At 42.0% G+C, this 12,450-nt stretch overlaps 1 protein-coding gene across 1 annotated transcript in view; it reads left to right on the top strand.

The window, feature by feature from the left end:
* The first annotated feature begins 331 nt into the window (after window positions 1-331).
* The window catches only part of DPYSL3 (dihydropyrimidinase like 3), a 133,637-nt gene continuing 121,518 nt past the window's right edge, over window positions 332-12,450 (top strand). The window contains exon 1 of the mRNA XM_040406266.1: window positions 332-637. Coding sequence (XP_040262200.1) covers window positions 332-637 — 306 coding nt within the window. The remainder of the gene's footprint in view (window positions 638-12,450) is intronic.

The raw sequence follows: 12,450 nt of genomic DNA, 5'->3' as shown, positions 1-12,450 counted from the left end.
TTTGATAAATGACCCCCATGATATCCTGGAGTCCATGTTGGAATAGTGAAGGTGTGTTTGTGGTTTCCCCGTGCAGCAAGCCCTAGTTGATGAAGTGGAGGCATGTAGCCGTCCAGTATGAGGAGCACATGCAGCTATTCCTGTCACAGTGTCATGGTCACTCAGCACAGGACCGGTGACCTCCACCTCCCGGGACTCTGCCTCCATGTATTCGTGTCACTGAGCGCACTTCAGGCTCACTAGCGCCACCTCTGGACGAGCTCCGCAGCTGTTCTCCTCCTGTCCCTGCCCGCAGCACGGTGCTCGGCTCCAGCTCCTCGCTCTCCCAGCCATGGCATCAGGCAACAGGGGATGGGACAAGGAAGACGACCTGCCAGCCTACCTAGCTCGCCCGGGCACGGCGGACCAGGTGCCCCGGGTGAAGTACGGGGGCATGTTCTGCAATGTGGAGGGCGCCTATGACAGTAAGACTATAGACTTTGACTCGCTCAGTGTGGGGCAGAGAGGGGGCAGAAAAAGCAGCGCAAATGCCCAGGCTCCGGAGAAGACAACGGGCAGCAAAGAAGCGGAGAACCACGGGGTGGAGATCAAGACGTCTGCGGGGAAGGAGCTGCTGCAGAACCTCAGCGAGGACAAGGTAGGACGCTGTACCATGCACTGTGTGTGAGGTGAGCGACTCTCGTCTAGTCAATAGAGTTCCTGCCAGCTCAGTCCATAGGCACCTGGGAAATGTGGGCATTAAGTATGTGCCCCCTCTGTCCTGCTCTATGGCTCGGGGATGAGAGCAAACTTTCTTCTCCTGAGTCTGCATTCTGTAAGATCTGTGCTAGTCTTTGTTAGTCTTAAAGGGGCTCATCACCTAAAATGCCACCTGACACTATTATGTCTATTAGCTCAGATCAAGCAAGCCATGGCTCCAGTCTCCTGGAAATGCCAGATACAAAGAGATGCCACCCTTTACCAGGCAGACTGGTCACATTGAGGTCACCATCCACTGCTCCAGATATTCTCTGGTCTTTTTAAAGAGCCCATACACCAAACACAACTATCTGATAGAATATTCCAGACTAAAACGGTCTGTGAAATTTCGGATAAGCGATTGTATGAATGAATTGGCTTCTTTGTAACTATCATCTGCCGCCATGAAGTGTCACTCAGCGCACCTGACGGAAAGGGGCATGCTACTCAAGTGAGCGCCAGATCCCCAATATTCTAGCAATCACTGGGGTCTTATATTCAATGATGCCATAACTTGTGGGTTCACTTTAAGGCTAGGTTTACACGAAGACATAAGTCGCGTGACAGATAGGGCACAACTACACTGCAACATGTGTCGCACGACAATTTTTATGATAGTCTATGGTGTCGCACTGCAACATGCGACATGCTGCGACTGCGACACGACAGTCGCAGAAAAATCCATCTCAAATGGATTTTTTGCGACTGACGCAGTCGCAGCATGTTGCAGTGCGACACCATAGACTATCATAAAAATTGTCGTGCAACATTGTTGCTACAAAATGTCGTGCGACACATGTCGTCGTGTAGACCTAGCCTCAAACTGCCTTTTGTTCAGCATGTCTGTCAGAGGCTCAGTTTCAGGGTGTCCATCCTTGACAAAATGCGGACAAAAAAGTCCATCATACGGTAAAGTGGCCACCTGACTGGACCCCATTATAATCAGTGGGGTCTGTTTGGTTCCCTTTGTCTCAGTCATGTACCGAATCCAGCACTTCTGTTATTTTCATTGTCCTACTCCTCTAATGGAGCTGAATGACAGAAGTTTTTATCAACACGTTTTACGATATTCTTTCATAGGCTTTTGGGATTTTTTCATCTTCTGGGGCATCTTCCAGGGTTAGTAAAGCATCTTCTTCAGGATCCAGCGCTGCACCTGTCCATGGGTTGTATCTGGTGTGGTTGCTCAGCTCCTTTGGAGTAAATGGGACTGCAGTACCACACACAGCCATACACAACCTACGGACAGGTGTGACGCTGTTTTGAGGAAAAGATGGACATTTTTCTTTAGTCCCAGACAACCTTTGTATGGGTTCAGTGGCGTACATAGAGAAGTAATGGCCCCATAGCAAGGATCAACCAGGCCCCCCACACAGGACAGAAGGTTTTCCACCTAAACCCCTTTTCAATGACCCTTGGGCCATTTTTCCACTGCCTTATTTGCTAAAAGTTGTTCCTTTAAAGGGTAGAGTCCTGACCAAGTTTTCACCTCCAGTAGAAGAGGAAATAATCCCAACTACAACTGGGCCCCCTCTTGCCCTAGGCCCCATAACAGTCTCCTGGTCTGCCGCTATGGTAGTTACGCCCCTGTATGGGTTGACAAATCAGTCTGACTTGTAGCCTGGACCACCCCTAACATAATTCTTTCAGTGGTAAGGTCCGCATAGGATGGAAAAATATGGCACAAACCCAACTGCAGATTCCACCTCAAAATCCACGTGTATAACATGCTGGTTTTGCCCCAGTGTGGACGTACCCTGTGAGCTGTGAGGGGATGGTCCAGACTGCAAAGCAACAGCCAACTGATTTCTTACTTCATCTCAGCAAGTCCAAAACTCATGAAAGAATATTAGACATTTGTCGTTTCTTATGTTATTTTATCTACTGATTAAAAGTTGGGGTAAGAGGGGGCCTAGAATTTAAGGCCTCATTCCCATGGCACCGGATGAAACCCACCCCTCAGCACACATAGTCATCTGCACTGCTGTACAGGAGTTCACAGAGACCTAGTGTAGCGCTCCACAACCTCCACGGCTCTGACCATCAATATCAGATCAGTGGAGCTCCAACTTCTGGTAGTGATCAGCTGATTGAATGGAACTGAACAGAGGTGAGCTACAATGGCAGGGACAGCCTGGTAAACAGTCAAGGGAATGTGGTGCTTGCACTTTGCTAATCGGTGGGTGTTTCAGGAGTCAAACCCTGATGGCCTTTCCTAAGGAAATCCTTTAGATGATTCTCTGTATGACAAATCATTCATGGTCAATTTTCTCCCATGTAGACCACCTAGCACAGTGCTCTCCAACCTATGGCTCTCCTGGTACTGATACAATGAGCTTGGAAAGCCTCTCGTAGTGATTGTATGCCTTCATTCAATATGAAACCCATATGTCTCGATTATTATTATGGTCAGTGTGGTCTATTGATGGAATTATGGTGTTTTGGAGTAACTTCCCCTAAGGCTGATATTCTCCATGAGTCAAGGGGTTGTCTCAAGAAGATAACTCTATCTATATGCTCTATTAGATCATATGGATATCATAGAGTAGGGTCCTAGGCTAGGAAACCCCCTGTATGAGCCATATAGGAGAATGATCTGTACAATTGGCTCTGGTTCTGGTGGTTTCAAGCCATTCTTGTATTACATGAATGACCTTTCATCAACTTCAGATAGAGTCCTATTAAATATGCATATACTATGGAGTTTAACCATCCCTACAATCCATATACATTGTTATTTTATTCTGCGGATAGGAAAAAGGAATTCTTAGGGACATGGTTTATTCAGCCACAAACCTAAATTATAGAGGCAAGTAGATTTCCTATACAAGAAGATACTACTGCATGGAAACACTTCAGGCCAGTGCGTAAAGTAGTCCACAAGTAGGTACACTGAGATTACAGTGTGTCAGTTATTCAACTGAGAATCAAATTTGTAAAAGATGTTTCTCCATTGTGGTGAGTAGGGTCAATGGTCTAGTAGTCATCTTGTGTTTAAGGTTTGTTGGGTGTTAGGTGTGTGTCACACACTGCTTTTTGTTGCTGTTTTTAATGCAGTTTTTTGAGCCAAAAGTGAGTTGAGAAATATGACCTTAGGGTTAATACTTCTCCTTCCTGCTGGATCCTCTTTTGGTTTTAGGTTCTACAGAACCTAACTTACATCACCATAGAAGCCTCTGTGTTTTTCCATACAATCAGGTGTTGTAGGTATGAAGCTACAAAATTGCTCCAGGTATTACTTTATATTAAAGGGGTTGTCCAGAGATAAAAATCTTTTAAACAAAAAAGGACAGAATGGTGTAAAAATAAGCATTACCTCACTGTTCCCCCTGCCTGAGTGGGCATTTTCATCCCTTTCCTGCCGTTGGAGCTGGGGCCAGGAAGTGGAGAGCAGAAGCGACCATAGCAGCATCGGAAAGGCAGCAAATCGCTGAAGTAATCAGAAGTAATGTGATTCCAAGTGAAGTAATAATCAACATCCAAGTGAAAAACTAGAGGCAAAATCCGCCATGTGAACATGGCCTAATGGATAATATGCCAGCTCAGTGTTATCATTCTGCATCTGTATTTTCTATGATGAGTGACTGTGTACTATTAGAATCAGTTTATATATATTTGAATTCATTTGAATAATCCCAGAATTAGTATGTATATTAGGTACTGCGCGACATGTACCCCCTTTATTCTCCCTGCCTGTCGGCACTTTAAAGGTCCGCAGTAAATAATACAGAAACTCACAGATTTGTAGAATACCTTATCCTTGATGTTCGTCTGCGAGGGCTGTTCTCCTGCGTCTTTTTAGGTTTCTCTTTTTTCTTTTTTTCTTTTATTTTAAGTGCCGTTCGGGATGAGGAAAGGTATAGGGGGCTGGACCCTAATGGTTATTTGTGATTTTTTATAAAATACAGAGCTTGCCCCGGCCAGTGGCACAGCTCGTGGTTAGAAAAAAGCCGCTTGTTCGCGCTCGCACGGAGTGCTGCGTGACGTCACGGTAGTAGCTACGGTGGACCAGGAGAACCAAAGTTATTCCAACGCGTTTCGATTAGTTCGCTAATCTTCGTCAGGGATGATTCTTCTGGCTCCTGGTGCTGCTTTTAAAGGTCCGTGTCTCCCCCCCTTTTTCTTCCTTAAATCCCAGAATTACGTTGGTACAGTTTGCATATATTTGTTACAATCTCTAGATGCAATGTGCATTAACGGGGAAAAGTTATACTTGGTGACTCATTTTGAATACCTGTGGCTTAAAGGAGATGTCCATCTTTTACGTATTGAGGACTTCTCCTCCAGATAGGTCATCAAAATTGAATCAATGGGTGTCCAGTACCCAACACCTCCACCAACCAACCACCAGTGCTGAAGACATAACAATGGACGGAGCTGGAAGCAGAAGGCCTCATCTGCTGTGTAGCGAGCGTGCAGGATTGCAGCAGTATTCACATTAATGAGAGGTAAATGGCAGTAAGCTGGCACTGCCAGTACACAGTAGATGGAGCTTTTTGCTCTCCGCTCTTTCCACTGTTGGGCCTCCTGTGGTGGTGGTGGCTGCAAACAGCTGATTGTAGAGGTGCAGGGTGTCGGACCCCCACCACTTTGATATTGACGGCGTGTGACGATTGGTCATCAGTATCTAAAAGGTGGAAAAGCCCTTAAAAGTATAACTGTATCTTTATATTACCTATTCATATACTTTAATATACTTTGTGTTTCCATTCTTCTCCATTTTTAATATCTGTACCTGTTATCATTGAATGGACACATCTCTGCAAACTCTACGCCCCCTTCATTGTTTACCAGACACAGTGCCACACATTTGGTAATGGCTGTGCCTGGTTCTGCAGCTCGTATAGGGACTGAGCTGCAGTACTAGATCCAGGTTGTGTTTTCTGTGACTGTAAGATTGATGACCTGTCCTAAGAAGAGAACATCAATATATACGCCCAGAAAACCCATTTAAGATGTTTATTTGGATTTAGCACTAGGATTGAGTGGAATAAATAAGAATTGGCATTAAAGGGATATTCCTATCTCAGACATTGGGGGCATATCGCTAGGATCGGATAGGTCTACCTCTGGGTCCGGCACCTATACATAGAACAGAGAGAGGGCAAAATCCCGGAGGGTACACTGCTCATGTGTGGTCTTTCTCCATTCATTCCTATGGGAGCGCTGGCTCAGCTATTTCCGTCAGCCCCATAAAAGTGAATGGAGCGGTGGCCATGCTTGTGCGGTGCACCTCCCATTGATTGCAATAGGACTTCCGAAAATACCTGAGCATGACGCTCAGCTATTTTCGGCACCTCATAGGAATAAGTAGAGGGCGGCCGCGAATACACAATGCACCCTCTGGGACTTTGCCGGCTCTGTTCTAAGTGTAGGTGCGGGTCCCAGAGTTGGGATCCTCACCTATCAGACATTGGGGGCATATCCTAGCAATATGCCCCCAATGTCTGACCCTTTAATTGTTGACTCCTGTCAGTGAAGGTCAACCTTTTAGCTCATTATTCATGTATACATACATCATAGCCTATTAGAATATCATGGAACATTTCAATGAAGTTTGTAGGTCCTGAACTGGGCATATACTGTATAGTGAGGGTCTTATCTTCTCAATATAGTCTATGAGGGCATACGTCACTGATCAGCACATTTTTGTATGTGTATATATTGAACGCATATTTAGCTGAGGAGAATCCCAGTGGTTCTTTTACCATTTTAGTCATACAAGACACAATATGTCTGATTTTATAAGATGCTATATGGAAGGTATACAGATTTTTACACTGTAGTATCTACCACACATACTGTGATAATCTGATGAGATGAAGGATTGTGATTTGGGGCAGTAGTGTAGTTTCAAGTGGTGTCATCTAATCCAATGGCTCTGAATACAGATCACGTGTAAAAGCACCGAAACAATGATATTGGTGATCCAAGATACCCTCAGTTCTTGAAGTAGGTAACAGTGTGTTTCCGTGCTGCCAGTTTTTTAACAAGCCTGATTTATTCTATCTTCCGTTTCCAAGATAAGTGAGTAAAGAGTTTGTCATAAAGAGTTTCTTGGTTAGAGATTTACGAGGGGGATCTAAGTGGCATTTGGCCAGTGTTACAGTAAAATTAGATGTCGTGTCAAATATTTCCTTATTAGGGACTTCAGTTTTGTTTCCTTTCTCCAATATAAGACTGACGGATGACACCAGAAATGATTCATGTTATTCTGTGCAATGAAAGGGAATGTATGCATTCTAGCCATTTTAAAATCTAATTACTAATTACATATATTTATTGTGTGAATTGGTCCCTTCAAATGCAAACAGTTAAAGGGAACCTGTCATCAACTTTATGGTGACCTCACTGCGGGCAGCATAAAATAGTGACAGAAATACTGATTTCAGCGGTGTGTCATCATGAACTAAAAGTAAGTGGTTGCTGAGAACCAGCATCATAATCATTGTAGCTCAGGCCTTGAAAAGAGTCAAATCTACCTGAGAAGAGTCATGATTATTCATAATATCCTGCTGTCCCCGTCTATCTGCTGATGAATGGCAGTTCTCTCCTAGAGAGAAAGGGAGAAAACTAGGTAGAAGACTGTCAGGGAGAGCAGGAGATTATGAATAACCAGGACTCTTCTCAGGTGGCCCGGACTCTTTTCCAGGTCCAGACTGCAATGATTCTCATGTTGGTTCTCGCCAACCACTTACTTTTAACTTATAAATGACAGACCGCAGAAATCAACTAACCTGTCTCTACTTTATTCTGCCGTTAGTATGGGCAGTATAAAATTGATGACAGGTTCCCTTTAAAGAGGTTGTCCAACATAAGAAAAACATGGCTGCATTCTTCCAAAAACACATACTATCGTGTCTGGTATTGCAGGTCAGTTTCAATGAAGTGAATGGAGCTGAGCTACAAAGTGCACAAAACCTGTGGACAGGTGTGGCACTGTCTTTAGAAGAAGGCAGCCATGTATTTCTAACCCTTCACAACCCCTGCTAATAATTTAGGGCAGTCCCAGGGTATTTAGATTTATTGGCTCATATTTACTAATGTGATCGCACCTAGATCTTGTCATAAAATGCACTGGAAGGTGGCATATTTTAACAGGAAGAGCTGTGGTCTAAGGTGCAATTTTTGTAAAACTAATTTTGTAGAATTCATTGCTTTGGTTGCACTTTTAATTTTATGGTTTGAATAGATTTGCATTGTATGTAGGCAACTGAGTGTGTGGAGGAGGAGGACTGGGTTAGACAGGGCTAACTGCATGGAACTCCTGGAAGATGCAGCTGTTGGATGGACACATGGGATACGCTGGGATAGATAGATAGATAGATAGATAGGAGATAGATAGATAGATAGATAGATAGATAGATAGATAGATAGATAGATAATATATAGATAGATAGATAGATAGATAGATAGATAGATAGATAGATAGGAGACATATAGATAGATAGATAGATAGATAGATAGATAGATAGATAGGATATAGATAGATAGATAGATAGATAGATAGATAGATAGATAGGAGATAGATAGATAGGAGATAGATAGATAGATAGATAGATAGATAGATAATATATAGATAGATAGATAGATAGATAGATAGATAGATAGATAGATAGGAGACATATAGATAGATAGATAGATAGATAGATAGGAGATAGATAGATAGGAGATAGATAGATAGGAGATAGATAGATAGATAGATAGATATGTGATAGATATATATGAGATGATATATATGAGATAGATAGATAGATTGATATGAGAGAGAGAGATAGATAGATAGATAGATGATAGATAGATAGATAGATAGATGATAGATATGAGACAGATAGATAGATAGATAGATAGATAGATAGGAGACATATAGATAGATAGATAGATAGATAGATAGATAGATAGATAGATAGATAGGAGATAGATAGATAGATAGATAGATAGATAGATAGATAGATATGAGATAGATAGATATGTGATAGATAGGAGATAGATAGATAGATAGATAGATGATAGATATGAAACAGATAGATAGATAATAGATAGATGATAGATATGAGACAGATAGATAGATGATAGGTAGATAGGAGATAGATAGATAATAGATAGATAGATAAATAGATTATAGATAGATATGAGATAGATAGATGTTAGATAGAAGGATAGATAGATAGGAGATAGATAAATAGATAGATATTAGATAGATAGATAGATAGATATGAGATAGATAGATAGATAGATAGATATGAGACATAGATAGATAGGAGATAGATATATATGAGATAGATAGATAGATAGATAGATAGATAGATAGATAGATAGATAGATAGATAGATATGAGACATAGATAGATAGGAGATAGATATATATGAGATAGATAGATATCTGAAATCTGAGACATGTTCCTTTAAGACAATATATTTTGGAGATATTTTTGATTTGTACCTGTGCAGTCAATCCTTTATGATGCCTTCCCCTATCGTTTGTGGATGACATGTAATCTGCCTGTTCTGAGTGGCCAAAAGGCTTCATGCCTAGGACATCTGTCAGAGGATTGTGGCCTTTATCTGGAGACCTGTTAATCTGACCTCTTTCCTACCCTCATTATTACTACCCCCATGCTCCGATCCATGCAGTATATCCACCTTAGTATGAACCCTGTCTGCCCTGACCAGCAGCTTTGGTGAACTACAATTCTGCCTGATGATGTCATACTCTGGTTTTGATGCCTCATTGTTCCTCTGGTCAGTTACTAATGTTTTTGGGGAATTGGGGATAAGGATTCCTTCTCACAAAATACACTCCTTTCAAGGAGAAGAATAAATAATGCATGTAACTTGGTGCACTCAGCAAGATCTTGGTCCTGCATTTCAGAGATCTTAGTACGCCTTTCAGCATGTTTCCTTGGGAACAAAGCTACCTAAAGACTTTATCAGGATCCAGGCGTCCACATCTTCCCTATGCCTTCTTTAGTAATGTCCAGCGCCAGTCTAAATGTAAGCCAGCTACATAGAAAATGATAACAGGCTTAGAAAAGGATAAATGAGACGGGCCTACCGGCCCTTCCCCGCCCGTACCGCGCCCCCTTTTTTACACCTGGCATGTGTGGGGAAAAGTCGCAGATTGCAGCGCAAAGGTTATTTCTGCAATGGATATATCTGATAGTAAATGACCCCCTTTGTTTTTTTTTTACCTCTGTACCTGTTTGGCTACAGAGTGTGGATAATACTGGGAATGATTTTTTAAATTGTTCTAGCTGTTTGTTTTATATATTTATTTTTTATTTTTTATTTTCAATATATACATTGTATGAAATTTTTTTTAAAGTGGTTCTATCATCAGAAAGGTCGCAATAATAGTCTCACCTGAGACATGTTTTCTTGACAGTTGAACATCATGGTCTTGGTCCTATCTTCCTAGGTGCCCGCAGTCGTTGAGAAATGTGATGTTTTATAATATGCAAATGAGCCCCTAGGAGCAACTAGGGTGGTGCTGTTGCACCTTGTTGCTCCCAGAGGCTCCGCTCACTGCCCTTCATGAGCGCTCTCACCACTGACTGACAACGTGTGCGCTAACTAAGCTCCTGCAAAACTGAAGAGTATGTCTTCACTGCCTGACACTGTCAGTCAGAGGTGGGGGCATGGCATGAACGGCAGTGAGTGGAGCCTCTGGGAGCAACTAGGTGCAACAGCACTGCCCTCATTGCTCCTAGGGGCTCAGTTGCATATTATACAACATCAATTTTCTCAAGAATGCTGGCACCTACAAAGATGGGACCAAGACCATGATGTTCAAGTGTACATGTCTCAGGTGAGGTTTTATTGCAACTTTTCTGAAGACAGAACCCCTTTCATAGGTTTTGTTTATACCAATAATGAGCTACTAATTCTGTGATTCATAACGGAAGAACTGTCCAATCCCGGGTTTTATGAGACTTCGATATTGATGACCTATCCTCATTATCAAAGCTTGTCCCATGTTGCCTAGCTATGTACTGTAACTGTTGCTTCACACACAGTTTAGTTCCTGGTGTTTTTTTGGAGCTAAAAAGAGTATAAATCATGTTTTTTTAGCCTTTTTGAGTCAAGTTTGGGGTGCTTGCCCATATAGTATGTTTTGGCACCTGGCGTTTTTCGCATGCCAGACTTTTGTTTTTTATTTTTGAATTAAAGTATGTGCACCTCTTTGATGTCACTGTAGACCTGTGTGGGGGGAAAAAGTTAAAGAAAATGGCATTAAAGAACACATATTGCCCATGCTGCGATTTGAAAAAAACGCCATTAACACAGAAAGGGTGAACAAACGACACTACTAAATAACACCTGCTTGCCCTGCTTTTAAAAATTTCCATAGACTTCCATGAAACATCTGGAACTGTTGTTTTTGCCTTAAAAAAAGCACAAAAAACTGTAAAAAAAACACCACAAAACACAAAAAAAACTGTATGTGAACCCGCCCTAAGCTGCCTTCACCACCATGTTGAGATATGTTAACAAACAGAATTGTTGACTCTTAAAGGCTATGGATTGATAAAGGAGAGACCCGGACAATTCCTTGTTATATTTTGCCTTTTCAGTAAAAAAATAAAAAGAATAAGAATTTGAGGGGGAAAGCCATGATTTGGCAGCATAGTGGTATGTATGGATTATTTCAGGTCGCTTCTCACACCACCGTGCTTGAGCTTTCTTCCTCATATGTTTTACATTTCATGTATTATGAAATCCATGACTCCATTCGAACCAGTTGTCATCAACATGAAAGAAAAAATGCAGTATATAATAATAAAGCAAGTTTCCCGTCTGGATTACATCAGTGTATTAAACCATGGAGCAAGGAGTGGCCCTGAAACTATTCAGATGCAAATAGTCCTCACTGCCATGTAAATGGCCATTTGCATATCCATTGGTTGTTTGACCGTCCTGCAACGGACAGATTCCCCTTGGGGTAGAAAACGGTTGCAGTTAAAGGTCCAGTCAGTGGATAGCCCTAAATGATTTCTATTCTCTGTGCATTTGGAAGCGGTTAATCTGAATCATGAGCTGAGCGGAGCATGGAAAGCGAAGCTTTGTCTGGACAACTTCTCATGACTTGCAGTCATTTAGTACCCTTTCTTCCTCCTTGACGTCTTACATGATACATTAGGCAATAATTGAGATATGTAAAGATACCCTTGAAAGGGGAACAGATTGTACATTGTTCCTGCTCCAGATGCACCTTGTCAGTGAGTGACATAGTAGCTGCAGACATGGAGCTATCATGATATCTTATTATCTGGGTGTTTGGTACATTTACACATGTAGTGGTTTCATGTCAATAGCTTTATTTCGCAGCTTAAAGGTAACCTGTCACCGGGATTTTGTGTATAGAGCTGAGGAAATGGGTTGCTAGATGGCCGCTAGCACATCCGCAATACCCAGTCCCCATAGCTCTGTGTGCTTTTATTGTGTAAAAAAAACGATTTGATACATATGCAAATTAACCTGAGATGAGTCCTGTATGTGAGATGAGTCGGGTACAGGACACATCTCAGGTTCATTTGCATATGTATCAAATTGGTTTTTATACACAATAAAAGCACACAGAGCTATGGGGACTGAGTATTGCGGATGTGCTAGCGGCCATCTAGCAACCCATGTCCTCAGCTCTATACACAAAATCTTAGTGACAGGTTCCCTTTAAGGCTTCAGCTACACTGCAACTTTTTGTAGCATGACT

This window comes from Bufo bufo, chromosome 1 (assembly GCF_905171765.1).
Source record: "Bufo bufo chromosome 1, aBufBuf1.1, whole genome shotgun sequence".
Classification (NCBI taxonomy): Eukaryota; Metazoa; Chordata; class Amphibia; order Anura; family Bufonidae; genus Bufo; species Bufo bufo.
Note: the sequence above shows the minus strand (reverse complement) of the source record. Positions and strands in the feature narration are given on the sequence as shown.